At 41.2% G+C, this 19,221-nt stretch overlaps 6 protein-coding genes and 2 non-coding genes across 13 annotated transcripts; 5 read left to right on the top strand and 3 right to left on the bottom strand.

Annotated features, from left to right (window-relative positions):
• Nucleotides 1–159: 159 nt before the first annotated feature.
• On the top strand, nucleotides 160–18,349 carry LOC111442965 (inactive protein kinase SELMODRAFT_444075-like). 6 transcript variants are annotated; one of them, XR_002710404.1, is made up of 10 exons: nucleotides 160–479; nucleotides 821–1,159; nucleotides 1,265–1,398; nucleotides 2,048–2,142; nucleotides 2,551–3,590; nucleotides 3,712–3,869; nucleotides 3,978–4,054; nucleotides 4,227–4,551; nucleotides 4,633–4,925; nucleotides 18,337–18,349. XR_002710404.1 is itself a non-coding variant. In XM_023080538.1 (10 exons), exons 3-10 carry the CDS (start codon nucleotides 916–918, stop codon nucleotides 4,780–4,782), a joined length of 2,223 nt encoding a protein of 740 aa, XP_022936306.1. In that variant the 5' UTR covers nucleotides 160–479; nucleotides 691–732; nucleotides 821–915; the 3' UTR covers nucleotides 4,783–5,012. The 6 variants fall into 6 exon arrangements, 5 of the variants coding, with proteins under 5 accessions (XP_022936306.1, XP_022936309.1, XP_022936305.1 ...); XM_023080538.1 differs by lacking the exon at nucleotides 18,337–18,349 and adding an exon at nucleotides 691–732 and having other exon boundaries at nucleotides 4,633–5,012; XM_023080541.1 differs by lacking the exon at nucleotides 18,337–18,349 and having other exon boundaries at nucleotides 2,551–2,810; nucleotides 2,925–3,590; nucleotides 4,633–5,012.
• Nucleotides 5,373–7,082, bottom strand: LOC111442949 (protein JINGUBANG-like). The gene has a single exon (XM_023080514.1). It carries the CDS (start codon nucleotides 6,756–6,758, stop codon nucleotides 5,373–5,375), a length of 1,386 nt encoding a protein of 461 aa, XP_022936282.1. The 5' UTR covers nucleotides 6,759–7,082.
• On the top strand, nucleotides 7,245–9,037 carry LOC111442966. Its single transcript, XM_023080542.1, has 5 exons — nucleotides 7,245–7,453; nucleotides 7,540–7,612; nucleotides 7,723–8,058; nucleotides 8,184–8,524; nucleotides 8,615–9,037. The coding sequence occupies exons 1-5, from the start codon at nucleotides 7,373–7,375 to the stop codon at nucleotides 8,831–8,833; spliced, it is 1,050 nt and encodes a 349-aa protein (XP_022936310.1). The 5' UTR covers nucleotides 7,245–7,372; the 3' UTR covers nucleotides 8,834–9,037.
• LOC111442969 (type IV inositol polyphosphate 5-phosphatase 11) lies at nucleotides 10,330–14,502 on the top strand. The gene is made up of 7 exons (XM_023080545.1): nucleotides 10,330–10,386; nucleotides 12,343–12,625; nucleotides 12,712–12,788; nucleotides 12,859–12,984; nucleotides 13,098–13,285; nucleotides 13,938–14,075; nucleotides 14,155–14,502. The coding sequence occupies exons 2-7, from the start codon at nucleotides 12,474–12,476 to the stop codon at nucleotides 14,320–14,322; spliced, it is 849 nt and encodes a 282-aa protein (XP_022936313.1). The 5' UTR covers nucleotides 10,330–10,386; nucleotides 12,343–12,473; the 3' UTR covers nucleotides 14,323–14,502.
• LOC111443728 lies at nucleotides 10,521–10,604 on the top strand. The gene has a single exon (XR_002710563.1). It is a non-coding gene; the product is annotated as a small nucleolar RNA SNOR75 (small nucleolar RNA).
• On the top strand, nucleotides 10,846–10,929 carry LOC111443727. The gene has a single exon (XR_002710562.1). It is a non-coding gene; the product is annotated as a small nucleolar RNA SNOR75 (small nucleolar RNA).
• On the bottom strand, nucleotides 15,058–15,841 carry LOC111442970 (probable calcium-binding protein CML41). The gene has a single exon (XM_023080546.1). It carries the CDS (start codon nucleotides 15,650–15,652, stop codon nucleotides 15,101–15,103), a length of 552 nt encoding a protein of 183 aa, XP_022936314.1. The 5' UTR covers nucleotides 15,653–15,841; the 3' UTR covers nucleotides 15,058–15,100.
• On the bottom strand, nucleotides 17,122–18,721 carry LOC111442967 (probable galacturonosyltransferase-like 1). The gene is made up of 2 exons (XM_023080543.1): nucleotides 17,440–18,721; nucleotides 17,122–17,401 (listed from the first exon to the last, which is right to left on the bottom strand). Exon 1 carries the CDS (start codon nucleotides 18,489–18,491, stop codon nucleotides 17,457–17,459), a length of 1,035 nt encoding a protein of 344 aa, XP_022936311.1. The 5' UTR covers nucleotides 18,492–18,721; the 3' UTR covers nucleotides 17,122–17,401; nucleotides 17,440–17,456.
• Nucleotides 18,722–19,221: the final 500 nt, after the last annotated feature.

The following is a 19,221-nucleotide window of genomic DNA, read 5'->3' on the forward strand; positions in this document are numbered from 1 at the left end:
CTTAAAAGTTGATTTTATAAAAATTAGTGAGTTTGTGGATTTAATTAACAAAAATTAATTAACGTGTTAAATTTTTGGAGTAACAATTGATGCGATATATAATTTTAAAATCAAGCCTTTATTTTAAATCCCTATTTAAAGAGATTCAACGGCTGCAGAGCAGGATCGCCAAAACGTCCAAAAGCCCGCGAGTCAATTTTTTCTACTGTTCTTCGCTGATCGCTACCGCGCACACATCCAAAACTCTTCATCTCTCTCTGTCTCTCTTCTTTCTCTACCGCTTAATCAACGGCGGCGATCAATTTTCCGATCAGCTACTCCGTCCTCTGTTTCGCGCTGGCATCTGCAAACAATACGACGTCGTCTCCTCCATAATTCCGCATCAATGCGTTTCCACTCTTTCACTTGATCGCACTGGTTTTGAAGTTTGCCGCGTGGAGCAACTGCAGCCAATTGTTCCAGCACTTTCTCTCACGTAGGTATACACCTTTTTTTTTTCCATCTCTCTCGTCATTCTTTTCTCATTCCCGAGATTCATATGTTCAGTACTCCATTACTTGTTTTCTCATTGCGTTGACGGAATCAAATGATCATATAAACAAATTAATATAGAAATAGTTTGACGGAAGAGTTCATCTAGTGCTTTCGTACATGTTTGAGTTTTGAATTGACGACAGAACTGTATTTCAGCACAGATAGAATTTATCAGTATGGAGTTCATCCGTAATTTAGGTACCAAAATGAGAAAATATCAGAAGTTTCCATTTGATTGATTAACTTTTGCGTAGTGTTGAATTGCCGAATTTGCCCTTACTTGTAGTCGGTTGAGGATCATCGTCACAACCACCGCATGACGTTGCTGTTTGTCGACATATCTAAACACAAATCCATTTTCATACGCTCGTTCAGCTCCTCATGTTCTCAAAAGCCTTCACGTTTAGTAAAGACATTCGGAACTTGGCGTCTGAAATGTTCCCGGGCCAAGTCGAAGCCGCTTTGAAGGAGGCTCCCGGTGCCAAAACCGCGCCGGATAAGGTTATCGTCGCCATCAAGGCTGAGAGAGTGATTTCCAAAACTGCACTGGCTTGGGCTCTTACCCATGTGGTCCGTCCCGGTGACTGTATAACCCTGCTCGCTGTCTTCTCCGTCGAGAAAACTGGTAATTCTGTAATTCCTTGCAATTAGTTTTTATCTTGGTTGATTACAAAATTGTCGTGTTGGATTGAATTTAACTTGATTAAGGCATGTGTGATTGTATGTTCAGGCAGAAGGTTCTGGAATTTTCACAGATGGAGTGGGGATTGTGCGAATGCTGTTCAGGAGAATCTGCCGGATCGGGTACATGAGATCTCCGAGTCATGTTCACAGATGGTGCTTCATTTCCACAATCAAGTTGAGGTATTCTGTCTTTTCTCAAAACTTTTTTACTGTCATTGACTCTTTGCGCCCTTTAAACGTCGTCGTTTTAAGTGCATTTTTCACGCTGTCACTTCTTAGCTAGTTGTCATTGTCTGAGTAGCAAACAAAAAAGAAGAAACTTTTCTGATTTACCTTGTGGCTTTATGATTGTGCCATTGAATTTAGAAGATTCCAGGAGGTGGAAGCGAGTCTGCATTTGTTTTAAGGGAAACACTAATTAGGTTCATGATTGAAGGGCCAGGTTGGAAGACATGTGTTTTTGGGACCATTGGACCTCTTGAAGAAGACAGTGGGAGAAAGGTTTCTTTTACCTTTTCCCATTGCTTTGCAGCTTCTTCAATGGGGTTAAATTTTTGTTACTTGTTTTATTAACGTGGACCAAAGCTTAAAATAAGCCAGTATGTTCCCCTGCTGTCTTACAGAGTTTGGTAATATCACTGAGCTTCGGATCTGTGTAATTGAGCGTCCCTCGATGACTACATTGTATAGGGTAGGATGATGATTATGATGAATGCCAATAGGAAGACTAATCATCCATCAGTGTTTTGTACCAAGCACGCCCGTGTAATAATTGTCCACTAAAACAAGTGATCGTGGTACTTACCATGTGTCCCCCATTGGTTTTCAGGTTAAAGTGAGAGTTAAGGTGGTCACAGGAACACAGGGAGGAGCTGTCGCTGCTGAAGCAAAGTTAAAAGGAGTTAATTGGGTCGTACTAGACAGGTAATTTACCATCAGAATGTACGATGTTCTTATGTTTCTTACTGATTCTATGATTAATAATCTTTTCACTTGAGCGGACCACTTGCTTGTGCTTTGAACATAATTATTTAGAACTTCAGGTAAATCACAAGTTGTCTATGAAAGTTTGTTCTGCAGCTCTTATAAACAGAATTTTTAAACTAATTCTATATTTTTATGCAAGATTTGCATTCGTACCCAGTGATCTATTACTTATGGACCTTATCCATATATTTTGGATTGAAATTTCCCATAATATTTATTTATCGCCAGTTATATTCCTAAATGCTGTTACGTCTTTGATTTTTATTTGCTCTACTTTTTGTACCGTGGAATGATGATTGTACTAAACAAGTTTCAAATCTAATGCCTGAGTTAATTGTTGACCAGGAAATTGAAGAATGAGGTAAAAAGTTGCCTGGAAGAACTGAGCTGCAATATTGTTACAATGAAAGGGTCTCAACCGAAAGTTCTCAGGCTTAATTTGGAGTGTTGGAGTGAACCTCAAACTCCTTTCTTTTCAGCTAATTCGTCTCCTGTTCGAAAAGGTCAACAAAATAGGATGAAGCAGACAGCTTCACTAGCAAGCAGACCGGAAGAAGAACCTAGTGCCTCATTCAGAAAATCCTCTAAAGAAGGGTCAAAATTGGGTACTGATGCAGTGTCTTCTATTTTCCTTGTGTATGAGCAAAACCCTCTATATGAAGGGAACTTAAAAGGCAATCACTTGCCAATTAATGAGACTAACGATTTAAGCATTTCAGTATCGTCATCCAACTCAGTGGAAGAAAAAGTTCTGTCTCTACCTCCAACATCTGTGGCTTCAAATCAAAAATGTGTTTATTGGATTTCTCAGAACCATAACCTTTCTGAGGGAAAAACTCTATCCAAGTCCAAAAGAAGATTCCTTAAATTTGCTTCAACTCCCAAGGTGCCATTCAGTAATCCTTCAAGTCTTGAGAAGAGTGCGACTTTTGAAGATATGAGGCTCAACCAGTCTGAGAGAAAGGATTACATTGTGGACTCAAATATCAGGGATGCTGTCTCTTTGGGCAGAGCATCCTCTGCACCCCCTCCTCTGTGCTCATTATGTCAACACAAAGCGCCGGCTTTTGGAAAACCTCCCAGACAGTTCACTCTCAAAGAGCTTGAGGAAGCTACTGACAGATTTTCGGATTTGAACTTCTTGGCAGAAGGCGGTTTTGGAATTGTTCATAGAGGAATCTTGAGAGATGGTCAAGTTGTAGCTGTGAAGCAGTTGAAATGTGGAGGCTTACAAGCAGATGCCGATTTTTGTCGAGAAGTTCGGGTGTTGAGTTGTGCACAACACAGAAATGTAGTGTTGCTGATTGGGTTCTGTATTGAGGACACCATGAGGTTATTGGTTTATGAGTACATATGCAATGGTTCATTGGATTTCCATTTACATGGTATACTTCTGGGTTGTTTCATGTGCATAATTTTCACTAGTTTATCATGAATACAGGCTATTTGCTATTTCTAATTTATAAGGTTTCAATCATGGAATTTCTAAGTTTCAGTCACTGACAGGGAGTAGAAGCCAGTTAGATTGGCATTCAAGGCAAAAGATAGCAATAGGAGCAGCACGGGGTTTACGTTATCTTCACGAAGATTGCAGAGTTGGGTGTATAGTGCATAGAGATATGCGACCTCACAATATCCTCCTAACTCATGATTTTGAACCCATGGTACCTTCATTTTTTATATCGATTTTATTAAGTCTTGAAGCATTTATTTTCTTTTCCAGAACATCCTATCATCCATTCTGAGATGATCTCACTTTATTATCCCATCAGGTTGCTGATTTCGGGCTGGCAAGGTGGCATTCTAAATGGTCTACCAGTGTTGAGGAGCAAGTTATTGGAACTTCAGGGTATTCACTCCACATCCTGTTTATATGCAAAGTTACAACTTTTATGTCTGTTCACTAAACAACACAAGAGTTTGGGAAAAAAAGAAGCCACGAACAATATCCCTTATCAAGCACACGTTTAAGATTTTTTTTTTTTTAATCATTTGATTCATCTAGTTACTTCTGGAACCAGGTATCTAGCACCAGAGTACATCAATGGCGGTATGGTATCACAAAAAGTGGATGTATATGCATTTGGCATGGTTTTATTAGAGTTGATTAGTGGTAAAAGAAGCTGTGAGCTGCACCGTCTAGAGGGAAAACAATTTATATCAGAATGGTTCCACCCCATCTCTGCGTTGCAAATTCAACATTTACTAGCTAGTAGTAACCATTTGGTAGATCCATGCTTAGCATCCGAGCAATCCCCCGACTTCTGTTATCAACTGCATTCTATGGTCCGTGCGGCTTCCTTGTGTCTATGTCCAGATCCTGAATCAAGACCCTCAATGTCAAAGGTTTGTTTTCAATTTTTTCAATTTTTGTGGCACGTTTGTTATGGTGGTTGTTTGATGCATCCAAGTCGATTTCGTTTTCAGATTCTTCGAGTGCTAGAAGGAGGAGATCCAGTTGTTCCTCTTGGTTTAGACTTCGATCCAGTCGGCTGCAGAAGTGCACACTTGGATGGTTTAACGTCTCACAAACCAATCGAAGCAAGAAGAAGCCATACTCGTACACTCTCACAATGAAACAACAGTTCAGTTTTGAGTAGGAAAGGTCTGAACGAACCGCTTTCACATTTGCTGTCCATTTTTTTTCTCCAAATGATCATAGTCATCACCTAAATTAGGTGTGTTACTTGTAAAATATGGTAAATATTTAATCTCTACTTGTAAATTAGGTCTGAACGATGCGTGTAGGCTTAGATCAGCCAAGGGATTGGATCTCAAGATCCCACTAACGAATCTTATGAGAGTGTGGAAACGTCTTCCTAGTAAGAGAGGTTTTAAAATCGTAGACTCTTTTTAAAAGCGTGAGGCTAACGGTTATAAGCTAGGGCAAAAACGAGAATATTTACTAATAGCGAGTTTGGACAGTTATACACAACAAAGGAAAGGAAGCCGTGGAGTGGATTTAATGGAACATGTGCTTTTATGATAAGATGCAATGATACGCAAGCGGAGGGTTAGATCCTTTATAAATGTTCCACAATATACAACAGAAGGGGAGAAAGGTGAGTTTGGTGGTACAGAGAACACATGGGGTCAAGCCAAACACACACTTGAAAGAATCACAAAATGTTGAAAGATTTCACTCAGGCTCTCATTCACATTCAAATTCACGACCGTTTGCTTATGCTGGGTTCTCTAGAAGAGGTGAAGCTTCTATCCGATGGCACCGAGTCCGCGTCACTCCCAAACTGCTGCTGCATCATCGCCACCGCATTCCTATCCATCGTCATCTCAGGCACACGCCACACCTTAATGGACTTGTCGAGGCTCCCACTGTACACTATCCACTGCTTCTCCCCAGCCTTCGAGGACTCACTGTCCTCCTCCACTGCCAAGCACTTCACCGGCCCAGTGTGTCCCGTCAGCACCGTCAGACATGTGTGGGTTGACCCTTCTCTTCTCCACACGCATATGGTCTTATCGGCGGAGCCACTGAACACCATGCTCTCCACCGCTACCAGGCACAGCACAGTCAGCTTGTGCCCTTTCATAACACCACCGTGTGTCAACTTCTCTTTCCTCTCCCAGAAATTCACCATCCCATCAGAAGACCCACAGTACACGACGGATCCGTCCGCCGTCACTGCCAGCGCCGTCACTGCACACTCTTGCTTCAGCAACGACTCCACCAGAGTGTGCTTTGTGGCCTTCCCTTTGGCCTCCCTTTTCCACACCTTCACCGTCCCGTCCGCCGAACCTGTGAACACCAGCCCCTCGACGCTCGCCACCACCGAATTCACCGCATCGTCGTGCACATTCAGTGATTCCAAGCACTTGGAATCTGCAATTCTCCACACCTTCAGTGTTCTGTCCCACGAAGCAGAGTATAAGAGGAGCTTGTCCTCAGTGAGGCTCAAACAAGACACTGCATCAGAGTGCTTGATCCACAGAGCCCTTCTACGCCCTCGTCCCTCCACGTAATTGCTGGGGTTAATGGAGCTTTTGAAAATGTCTTTGAGTGTTGGCAATGTACCAGCTCGTTTGTGGTCACTTGAGTTCTTCTGGGACACCTTCCAGACGCGGATTTTGCCGTCTTGGTGTCCCGTGAAAATCCTCTCACCCGAGATGATAATGGCTTTCACCAACCCACTGCTGGACTTAAATGCAGCGTATTCCTTCAAATTCTTCCAAACTCGGATGTTCTTGCTGTCAGAGCCAGTGTAGAGAAGCTCCCCTGAAGCGGCCAAGGAATAGATGTGGCCCTCCTCACGGGTTAGCGAGCCAATTAAGGCATTTTGTGGGTCGTTGTTTTCCTCCACTTGGGACCATGAAGATTTACCGAACGTAGAGGTCTGGTTCCAGGGCGACATTGTCATTGGAGAGCCTTCACCACTCAAACGACCCTGGTCGTAAAAGGCTTGGCCGCCCACAGAAGCACTGCTGTTTCTCATGGCGAAATCGTCTTCGATTACGGTGGTCGAAATGTTGGGGTCGGAATGTGCCATGTTGCCGCCGAATTTGGATCGTGGAATGCTGTTGTCTTCTCCAAACATCTTGTTTCCCTGACTCTGCTCCGACCTTCTCTCGTTTGTGTGGATTTTATTATACGGATTCCGACATGAGAAGTGAAAATGCGATGTAGAAATAAGTTTTAACCCCAGAAGCCTGATAGCCCAAAAGACCCACACTTAAAATGGCTCTTTTGGGGCTCAAATAATGCGTTGATGATCCAGAGTAAACCCAGGAGAGGATGCTAAAAATGTACAACAAGGGATGGACAGAACTGAGTTTCTCCATTTTTAGCAAATTCAAAATCTGTTAATTTCGTTGATTTGGTCAAGCGAGAACACGTGGCTCAATACCCTGGAGATACCCTACCTACACGCCACGTGGAAACATATTTTATTAATAAATAATTTTTTTTAAAAAAACTTATAATCCAAATTTCTGTACAATCGCGGGCCTAAGCTGGATCCGAATATGCTTCAGCTGGGCCTTAGGAGGCCCATAACGAGAGCGATTTCCGAAACGTTAATCCCAATGGTTTCGGCTAAGACCGTGGCATCCTCATCGTTTTCCAACTTCCTCGCGAAGACGCCTATGCCCGAAGCATTTTCGCGGGCTTAGGGTTTAAGGACCGCTTGCTCTGCTCTAAAACCCTAAGAATATGCAGTCGCAATCCTTCTCTCGTGGGCTTCCCCCGGCTCTGGTCGGATTACAGGATGGCCGTTCTCGCTTTCGTCAAATGGTGAGTACTTGCTACCAATGTTTAATCAATGATTTTTCAGTCATTCGGAAGTAACATTGTAGTTTCGCTCTTCATTTCTTCTCAAGCAATTGGGAAACCGGTGGAAACAAGGAGAACAGCTTGAATTTTCATCCAAACAGCTTCAATTTGCATCCAAGTGTATGTTTTCTTTTATTCTTGCGTCTGTGTGTGTATTTTTTTTTTTTTCCTGGATCAGCCTGGTAAGAGTTAATACTGAGTGAGAGATTTCTGCTAAAACAATTTTGCAGGGGATGTGTTGAAGAGGAAGAGAGGGGCGTTCATGTGCGTGGCTGATTCTAACGGGAAGCCTCAGTTGGAATCATCTGGAAAGGAAAATCGTGTATTGTATGTTAGTGCATTGAATGGAGTGGAGCCTTGTCGTGGGAAATCTGGCTCTGTCTCATTTCATGGTCTCACTCACCAGCTGGTAGAAGAGGGTAAATTGATGTCAGCTCCTTTTAGAGAAGACAAGGGCTCTCTCCTCTGGGTACTAGCTCCTGCAGTGTTTATCTCATCTTTGATTTTTCCTCAAGTTTTCCTTGGCGATCTAATTGAGGCTTACTTCAAGGAGGAGATTCTCGTAGGTAGTATTGAACCGAGTTCATTTTATATTATGATTACTGGGGTTTCCTTTTGTCTGCTGTTTGTTTCATTCCATTGTGTGCGGCATATTGTTATCTAACGCAATACATTTGCATGGTTCAAGCAGAAGTTGTGACTTCATTGGTGTTTGAAGTCCTATTTTATGTCGGAGTTGCTGCGTTCCTGCTCGTGACCGATCGTGTTCAAAAACCATACTTGCAATTCAGCTCGAAGAGGTGGAGTCTCATTACAGGCCTTAGAGGATACTTGACAACAGCTTTCTTCATTTCTGGCTTCAAGGTTGTAGCTCCACTATTTGCCGTCTATGTAACTTGGCCGATGATTGGCCTGCCTGCCCTCGTTGCAGTGTTTCCATTTCTGGTTGGCTGTATCGTTCAGTTGGCATTTGAAACCCATGTTGATAGGCGTGGCTCAGCTGCTTGGCCACTCGTTCCAATCATTTTTGAGGTACTTCACGTATAGTTAGTTGTAAGTAACTCATTCCTCGTTGCTTTCAAAGAGTGAACAAGATCTTTTACAAAACGAATCAACTTGCAGGTTTATAGACTTTACCAGTTGACAAAAGCTTCCCATTGTATGGAGAGGTTGATGTTCCAAATGAGAGGGCTTCCCAACACTCCAGAATTGTTGGAAAAAAGTGGAGCTATTTTTTCTATGATGATAACCTTTCAAGTCCTGGGAGTGATATGCCTCTGGTCGCTAATGACTTTTCTTTTGAGGCTTTTTCCTTCCAGACCTGTGGCAGAGAATTACTAGTGTTGTGTAGCATTCTGTACATTCTATTTTCAGGGTTAGTTAACTCTTAATTACAATTTATTTTGTTGCAAGGACGTCTACAACATTTTATCATGATTTGTTCAATGAGCTCCATATTGTCCTACCCCATCAATTGATATTCAAATCTTCAGCTTCCTCAGAAGTTTAAGGAAAAATCAAGACTTGCCATCCAGTTTGATTTGAGTTAATTTTCTTCACTCTTCTACTTGATCACTTAAGTTCTCACAAGTACGTACATTCCTCTTCTCTACATTGATTTTCTTTGATCTGTTAGGTTAGTATCCTTTTACCCTCTTATTATTGTTAAGTTTTAGGCCTGGAGGTGATATCGGAGAGCCAAGACCACCATAGGGAGTTCAATAATAATGGCCACATATTTCATCTCTTCTTAAATAATAAGCGCTTGATACTTGAGCATAACAGCTTCCAATGAGTGTTAAGAGTTGGTTTGCTTGAGGTTATCCCTTGTTTTCTACCTCTACCGGGGAACGAAGTATTTTTTATAAAGGTGTGGAAACCTCTTTGGGTATATGCGTTTTGAAACTGTGAAGTTGAAGACAATACATAACGGGCCAAAACGGATAATATTTGCTAGTGGTGGGTTGTCTTTGAGTGGAAGAGAGTAGGAGATCAGTCGTGAGTAGATAATAGGTTCTATTCTTTATATTTTCATCGAACAAGTGGCATGGGTGGATAGTAGGTCCTACTCTTTCTATTTTCATTGAAAATGAAGCGATGTCACTTTTCAATGTGATGAGCTTCGACCCTATTTTTCAAATTCGAGAATTTGGGTGTTATCTTTGAACCCTTAAACTTTGTCAAAGTTGTATCAAATTTTAATTTTAATGTTCAATTTTGTCGAATTGTATCTCAAATTTAAAAAATATATCAATAGAGCGTTACAATTTTGACCTTGTTCTAAATGTAATCATTTATAAATAGTTAATGATAAAAATTATATATAATACAACTTTGATAAAATCTCAATAAAATAGAGTTGGAGGTCAATTTTTTATTTAAATTTGTGAATTTTGACTAAATTATTCAATGGTTCATTTATTAAAACGAGATTAAAAAGGAAATTTGGTCGAGGGTAAAAATGTCCAACTCTATGAATTTAGAGTTCAATATAATGATATTGAAAACCTAATATGAAAATCGATACAACCTAATTATTTGTAGATAAAATTTATTTATTTTAGTTCTAAACCACTAATCAAAGTCCTGTTATTAAGCTAATTGCGAATAAATTAGGAAAAATAAAAGCTTGTTCATTTTTGGGGTTTTAATTAAATTAATATATGGGCCGAAAGCCTCAAAAAGAAAGAAGCAATAGAGTCTATTGGGCCGAAGTTTTTTAGCTAAGCCCACCGAACAGCGCAAGAGGCGGGACAGTGAGCCCTAGCCGCCAAGCATCTTTTCATTATAAATATCCAAGGAAGTGAGCATCAGCAAATCAATCCTTCTCCGATGGAGCATACGCCGCATGGTTTGGTTTCTTTGAATTTTTTGTGACCCGATCTCTCGAGTAGGTGAGATTTCATCTTTGTTTACGTTTCAGATTCAATCTTTTTGTTTTCAGATGCATATTTCGAATTGAATCCGATCGTTTTCTTCTTTAAAATAATCTTTTTGCAAAGAGTTTTCAACAATGTTGATGTTTTTTTCTCGGTGATGATGAAAAATGATGACGAGTCCGATCTCTAATCCATTCACCCTTGACGACAATTGAGGCATTTGTCTGAGAGAAATCAACCTCTTTTATTTTGTTTTTCCTGCATTTTTACGATGATTTTTCGTTTCATTTTCAAATAAAGGATCTTGTATAAGGATGAAAAGCTCTCGCTTCACCGTCTTAACAAATTCTGCGTACGGAACGAAGAAGCGATCTGGCCGTCTTCTTCATTCAGAACTTGGCCGCCTGTTTGTTTCTTCTTCAAATTCTTTCAATTTCTGCAGTTTATTGACTTCTGATTTTTATATGGAGGTTTTCTCTGTGATGATGAAAAATGATGACGAGTCCGATCTCTAATCCATTCATCCCTGACGACAATTGAGGCATTTGTCTGAGAGAAATTAAACCTCACTTTTCTTCCAATTTTCTTTTTTAATTCGATTCTGTCCACCGTTTATGTTCTTATTACGATTTTGAGAGCTTATTGACGTTTTCGAATAATGTGATTTCGATTTGATTGAATCTGAGACGGTTTATTGTATTTACACAAGCATAAGTGCGGCGATGATGAGAAGGCAGACTCTGGTTTATTCGAAACTGAGATTGTTTCTGTGATTATTTCTCAAGCACTTTTGAGCCGTTCCTGTGAGTACCTAGATGAATTTTTAATACAAAGTGTTTATGAACTCACATAATTTTCTACCATTATCTCCTTGTGAGAAAATTAATGAGCTGCTGCTACGAATTCACGGCCCTTTCCCTACATTCAAACAGCGATTGGACACCCCAGAGGTGACGGCGCCGATCAGAGTGCTCTTACACCAAGAAACATATACCTAAATGCTTCTCTGCAAATTAGACGATTCAACAAGATGAAGAAACAATGGGGAGTTTCTCAAGATAATTGGTTAACATTCAGAGGCATTTACTTTTCGAATGTGGCTCATAATAATGACAAGGTCCTTGCGAATGCTAATGGGCAACATGTTAATTTTCTTTACGAACCGAATCGAATACCTAAGTAGGAAGCCATAATGGTTTAAACTACACGCAAGTACGCGAACACGGAAAAGAAAGAGGACCTTAGGGTTGCGGTAATTGATAATAACTTTGCCACCACATTCTTGGTGGACCTCGAAATGGGCCAAGGAGGACCTCGAAATGGGCCAAAACGTACCACGAAATGGGCCAAAATGGGCCGAAACGTACCACAAAAAATGTAACGGGGCATAGTAATATGTAACAGGGCACGATGGCTATATGTAATGGGCGCTGATAATATATTGTTAGTGGTGGGTTAGGTTGATATTTATATTCAACGGGTTAAAGCGGACTCTTTGTTTGTTGTTAGCAACAATGACTTGGTAACCCATATGAAGATGAGCATTAATGTAAGTATTAATGAAAATAAGAGAGTATAAATATAAAAGAATAAAGTATAATGTTTTAAAATTTAATAATTAAATGAAAGGACTCAAATGAAAATTAGATTTATAGATTAAAAAATATAGAATATGGTGTTCAAGTTCGTGTGTAACTTGGATTGCGTTGTCAAATAACTCCAAACCTAACTCTTGGAAGTTGGAAGAACAGGAAGGAACCATAACCATACATAATTTCAGAGATTTTGACTTTTCCCAGTTTCCCCAAATCTTTGTCACCGCCAAAACCTATCTTTCCACATTTATATTTCAATTCCCTGTTTATTCTTCGCCATCTATATATACAATGCGCCATCTCAAAGTTAACACGTACCCTTCCCATTACCAGTTCGTTATGCGTCCCTTGAATCATCTCCTCAGATTATGTACAGGAACTAATTCAAAGACGCCGGCGCCGGCGCTCCTCCAGCACCAGGGCGGCGCAGCCCACGAAGGGATAAAAACCGTCGTGGTCGATGAAGACGTGTGCAGCGGCGTTTGCATTTACATTGTTACTTGGAACATGAATGGGCAAGCGCGTTATGGGGATTTGGAAAAGCTGGTCGGAGGAAAAGGCGGCAGCCGGGAATTTGAGCTCGTCGTTGTCGGGTTGCAGGAGGTGCCACGGTCGGATGTTTCCCGCCTGTTGCAGTCGGCTTTGGCTGAGTCTCACATGTAAGATCTTTAATTTTTGGTTGAATAAAAAATGGGCGGCTGGATTTAATTTTAATTTATGTGTGGTTTTTTGTTTGCATTTAAAGGTTGGTAGGAGAAGCAACCATGCAATCTCTGCAACTCTATGTGTTCTGCTCCAAGAACTCTGACTTTTTTATCAAAGGTAATGTCAACCAAATTCAAGCCCTTGATTCTTGGGCAACCCTTCTTTAAATTTATATATTTACATGCAGAGGTGAAGGTGGATAAACAATCAATTGGAGGGTGTGGCGGATTGCTGAGAAGAAAGAAAGGTGCTGTGGCCATTTTTCTTAATTACAGAGGCATCCGAATGCTCTTCATTTCTTGTCATCTCTCTGGTATGCGTCCAACTTTTATCATTCTATTTGAGCTTGAAAACTCATTCAAAACAAGCCCATTTCCAAGCTATGAGTCTTCTTTGAGTATTAGTGGCATGTTTTGGTATCTGCAGCTCACGCTCACAAGGTAGAGGAGAGGAACTGGGAGTGCAAACACATAACGCACTCGTTATTTTCAAAGAAATGGAACCCTTATGCATTGCCCGTTCAAGTCACCGTTTGGTTGGGGGATCTCAACTACAGAATTGAAGGGATCAGCACACACCCAGCTCGAAATTTGATCCGCAAAAATCTTCTTTCAGTAAGTAATCTCGTGTTTAACATGTTAATAACTTCGCAATGATATGATATTGTTCACTTTGAGTATAAGCTCTCGTAGCTTATATATTATTTACTTATGAATCCATGATCACCCTCTTGATTAGCCAACGTGAGACTCTTTCTCAACAATCCTCACTTCGAACAAGAACCTTCTTTGAGGCCTATGAAGCTCTCGAATAGCCTCTCCATAGAGCCTTCCTTGAAGCCTATGGAGCTCTCTAACAGCCTCCTATTAATTGAGGTTCGACTCCTCTGGATTCTTTGAACAAAGTACACCCTTCACTTTTGACTACACTTTTGAGGTTCACAATTTCTTTGTTCGAGATTTAAGAATTCTATTGACATTGACTAAGTGTTGGTTCTGGTACCATGTTAGGAATTACGAACCTCTACAATGGTATGATATTGTCAACTTCACGTATAAGATCGTATGCCTTACTTTTAGTTTCCCTAAAAGGGCTCGTACCAATAAAGATGTATTATTTATAAACTCATGATCATGTTCTTAATTAGATAACATGGGACTCTATTCCAATAATCCTCAACATAATTAGACCGTTTTTTTTTTAGAAAAACTAATACATTGTGGTGTGGTGTTTTTCTAATACATTGTGGTGTGGTGTTGCATGCAGCTGCTAAGGAGCAGAGATCAGCTTATGCAAGAAGCTGAAAGAGGACGCATATTCGATGGCTACTGCGAAGGAACATTGTCGTTCAAACCGACCTACAAATACAACGTCGGAAGTAGCAAATACGACAGCAGTTATAAGGTGAAATGCTGCTAGCGGATATGTTTAGTATCCTTGTTGAGAAAATGCATTTTCTATACACTAAGGGTGTTGATGACAGGTGAGAGTGCCATCGTGGACGGACAGGATCTTGTTCAAACTAGATGAGGAGGAGAAGATTAGTGCAAATTTATGTTCCTATGACTCAATGGATGAGATTTACAGTTCCGACCACAAGCCAGTTAAAGCTCAGCTTTGTCTTCCACTTACAAACACATCCTCGTCTTAGTACCAGCTGCTCCCCACTCCAACCCACACTGCCTTCTCTGTATGTATCCCTTATTCCTAATTTCTTTCGTTCCATTCGTCTCTTTCGTATTTATATGCATGTGTATGTGTATGTGTAAGTATGTATGTATGTATTACACTGATTATAATTGACTGTGTATTTAGTTTAGAAAAAATGCAATTCTCACCAATTTTTCCCTCGAACAAAGTCTCAAGTCACCCTTTAAAATCGAGGTTTGACTACTTCTCTAATAGTCACCCTTTAATCGAGGTTTGACTTTTGTTCGGCACATGAGTCTCACACTTTAGTCAACACTTGAGTTGTTAAGTTAAGATCATAATTTTGATGTTATGTTAAGAATCACGAACCTTCACAATGATAGAATTGTTCACTTTGGGACCTCACGTGAGGTCCCATGGCAATTGAAAAGAGGAATGAGTGCCAGCAATTTGAGAGAGGAGCTAGTGCCAGCGAGGACACTGGACCCTGGAGGAGGTGGATTATTGTGAGATCTTTCATCGATTGGAGATGGGAACGAGTGCTTGAGGACCCTGTGGATTATGCAAGCTCACATCAATGAGAGAGATAAACAAAACATTTTTTATAGTTTGAAAACTTCAACCCTTTTATAAACTTCGAAAGGCTTAGGAAGCCTAAAGGGGAAAGCATAATATCTCCTCATTGTTGGAGATTTGATGTACAAACTTAATTTGGACATAAGAAAACAAAAGAGACAATGAAAAGACAACTTATTGACACGTAAGATTAGGCCGTTAAGTTAAGTCATCATTCTGAGAAATTCACGATAATCAATTACACCGTTGCCGTCAACATCAAACACTCCGATCATAGCCATGCACTCTTCTATGGATTTCACGTATCCAAGCCGTCCAAACATCTTTTGCAGCCCTGCCGGTCCGATGAATCCGCATCCCTTTTCACCTTCAAACATCTCAAAAGCCCTTTTCAGATCCTCTTTCTCTTCCTGCTCCCCACCCTTCACCAGCCGTTCGAAGTCTCCGAGCTCCAGTAACAAATCACCATCCCCGTCGAACTCTCTTATTAGACTTCGAGCATCGTCCCGTGTCATGTACTCACCGACTGATGCAAAGTAGGATTGGAGCTCGTCCCCTGAGATTTTGCCATCTCCATCGGCATCGAGGTGGCGGAAGGCAGCTTCGGCGAGCGGGGGCGCAGGCGTGAGGAGTAGTGGTGGAGGAGGAGGGTTAGACCGGGTGGGCTTATGTTTGAAGCGAAGGCGAGGGAGGTTGAGCTTGAGATTGGTGTTGGAAAACCATTTGAAGGGAGTGGAAATGGGTGAAAGGGCCATTTGGTAACTGATGGTGAGGAATAAGTATGAATGAGATGATATAAATATATGTAGAAATTGGATGTGAGAAAAGTGTAAAAGTCTTTTGGGAGAGTTATCAAGAAATTGCAAAAGACCCTACTCGAAATTGCACCGAAATTTCCTTAGAAATTATCATGTCGTTTCATGCAGTTATTGCAAATTTTCTAGATGAATATATCGTTGTCGGAAGACCCTTTGTTGTTGTTGTTTTTTTTTTTTATTTTTTTTTTTAAAAAAAATCAAGGAAAATGCTTGAGCACTCATGGGCTGACCTATAATGGACTAACTATTGGGCCATGACTGCTGATGGATCTGGGCCCAATGCATTATGGCTGCGAGTCCGGACGTCTTCTGCTTGTCTATCCATAGTCCATCGTCTTCTGCGAGTCCGGGCTTTTCTTTTTTTTTTCAAAAGCCCACTATTCTAAGACTTCTTCCATGGCTTGCTAGGCTAAGGCTAAGTTCACCGTTAGCAGATATTGTCCGTTTTGATCTATTATGTATCGCTGTGGAGATCTCACAGTCCACGTCGTTGGGGCCCTCACGGTTAAGTTTCCACACCCATGCTTCTAATCAATCTCCCATTAATGTGGGGATCTCACCATCTACCCCCCTTAGGGACCCTAGTGCTCGTGTGGGGGTCTCACAATCCACCCTCTTGCGGCCATAGCTCTAGATGTCTAGCTCTGATACCATTTGTAAAAGCCAAGCAGTTTTCGGTGTCTAGCTACCCTTATAAGGAATTGCTTATATTTCCCTCTCTAATCAATATGGGGATCTCACAATCCACCTCATTTGGAGCTCTAGCTACCAGTGTCTGGCTCTGATAGCATTTGTAACAGCCTAAGCAGCGTCCGGGGTCTAGCTACCCTTATAAGAAATGCTTCTATTTTCCTCTTCAATCAATATGGGGATCTCACAATCCACCTCCTTAGGGCTTTAGCTCTCCATGTCTGGCTCTGATATCATTTGTAACAGCTCAAGTAGCGCCCGATGTTTGGCTACCCTTATAAGAAATGCTTCTATTCCCCTTTTCAATCAATGTGAGGAGCTTACAATCCACCCTCTTAAGGCCCTAGCGCTCGATGTCTGGCTTTAATACCATTTGTAACAACCCAAGCAGCACTCGGTGTCTGACTAATCTTATAAAGAATACTTCTATTCTCCTCCCCTATCAACGTGGGGACTTCACAACCTGCCCTCTTAGGACCCAGCGCTCGATGCCGGGCTCTTATTCTATTTGTAATAGTCCAAGTTCACCATTAGTAGGTATTGTCTGTTTTTGCTCGTTACGTATCGTCGTCAATCTCATGGTTCTAAAACGTCTATTAGAGAGGTTTCCACACCGAAATGTTTCGTTCCCATCTCCAACCAATTTAGGATCTCACCCATTATGTTCCATTTGATTAGCCAACACGAAGATTTCTCCCTCAAGAATCGTTAACAAGAACTATTGAAATAAATAAATAAATAATAAATAACAATGTCCGTTTATCCTTCCAAGTGGGCTAGAGTTGATGTGACATTTGCATTAATGGTTGTGGAAAAACAAAACATCACCTACGACTTAGAGTATCTATCATTCATATTTCTACCTCTACTTTAAATAAACATAGAGCCCCATCCCACATATCCATCAATCCTTATAAAATTATGATTTTTTAAATATAACATTATGAATTTATTACTTCCCTTTGCTTTATTCAAAATCAAATTTTGAATACAGTTGAATCAATCTCTCTATGTACAAAACCAAAAAAATCAATCAATCAATTTCTTGAGCTTAGGAATCAATCGAAAATGGGGTCTGTAACAAATCATATGGAGCCCAAAGGGCGTCCACAGGGCAGGGCCGGTTCGCGACCAATCGATCCCACGGTTTACCTTTCCCACTCCAGTGCAACAAACTTACTGGACCAGGGTGCAGATTCCTGCACAGCCCTCTGATATTATCGCCGCCCAGCCCGTGCTGGTTCCACCGGTGGTCCACTGGAGTAATCCTCCCGCTGAACACCAACAAAAACGGCGGCAACGACCCCAATTCGTAGATTCTCATCCTCTTTTGCAATTCCATCCAATCCTCGATCTTGGCGGTGTAATCTCCGGCCCGCCACCGGTCCAGATCGATCACCATAACCCCCGTGTTGAAGTAACACGCTTTCCGGTTTGCAAACGTCAAAGACAGAGACGGGTTGGACCAAAACGACGGCGTGAAGTAGGTGGTGAAATTAGCGTTGCAGTACTCCGGCGCGGCAAGGACCGAGTCCCCGCTGAGTGGGTGGGCGGCGAGTTTCGCAATGTCGTCGACTAGGATTAGATCCGAGTCAAGGTACACGACCCGGGCGATGCACGTGGGAAGGAGGCTGCCCAAGTAGCTACGTGCGTAGTTCAACGGACAGTCCAACGCGGATCGGATTGACGTGGAGATCAATCGCGATGCCGCCTCCTCGTCGAAAGGGTAGAGTTGGAATTTCAGGTAAGGGAATGAGCGGGAGACGACGGCGCGTAAAGACGACACGTTGGCGGATGCGGAATAGACGAAGTGGAAAATTACGTTTTGGGGACAAGAACTGTGTTGGAGGACGGAAAGAACGGCAGCCATGGAGCCACGTATATAGGCGGTATCCAACGTCATCGCGACATGGACGGCGCGATCGAAGCAGAGATGTTGTTCGTTCGCGTCGGGGTCCTGGAGGTCGTCGGCAATGGAGGGGCAATCTGGGGAGTTGTAAAATTGGGGGGCTTCTCTGAAATTCGCGGCATTGGCGACCGCGGAGACGGCGAGGAGGAGGAGGGCGACGACAAGCGCGGAGGTCATGGCGGTCCGGCGAAGGGGAAGTCAGGGAATTTAGTAATGGGAAATGGGATTTAAATGAAAGTATATAAGGAGTGAAGAGAGAGACTGAAGGCGGAGATCCGTAGCTGTACCTTCAGACCGGAGTTTGACGTTTCAACGCGCTTTTTTTTTCCTTTTTAATTGTTAAAAAATAATTTGCATGGGGAATATTTGCCTAATTTAGTCAAAGTCAACAATGTAAAGCTGAGAGATTTTTCACCCTTTTGTTATATATATATATATTTTATACTTCACATTCTATGATCCAAGGAGGGCTATATTCTACTAGTTTTCTCTATTTACAATCAATTTTTAATTGAATTTTTATTTCGATATTTTTAAACTTTTAGAATGTTCTTTTGTGAGCTGAAAAACATTTTTTCGGGAAAATAATTTTCTTGGAAAAGTACACACAAAAAAGAATAATACAAAATTAAAATTAATATTTTGGAATATATTGTAACTTCATGAATCATAATAATGATCAAGATTGATAAACTTGACTTAGTTGGTCATGTAATTTATTGCTATCTTGAATTTAAGTTTATTGAAGTTAGCTAGGTAGTTGCATGAAAATTTTAAAATAATAATTGAAGAGACATGCATAAATAAGTTTATTGAATATAAAAAATAAAATGAATGTGTGAAGGAAGTTTCAGTGGGCATAGACAAGGCAGCTTGGTCAGTAGACCACAACAGCGGGTAGACCTTG

This window comes from Cucurbita moschata, unplaced genomic scaffold, assembly GCF_002738365.1.
Source record: "Cucurbita moschata cultivar Rifu unplaced genomic scaffold, Cmos_1.0 Cmo_Scf00005, whole genome shotgun sequence".
Taxonomy (NCBI): Eukaryota; Viridiplantae; Streptophyta; class Magnoliopsida; order Cucurbitales; family Cucurbitaceae; genus Cucurbita; species Cucurbita moschata.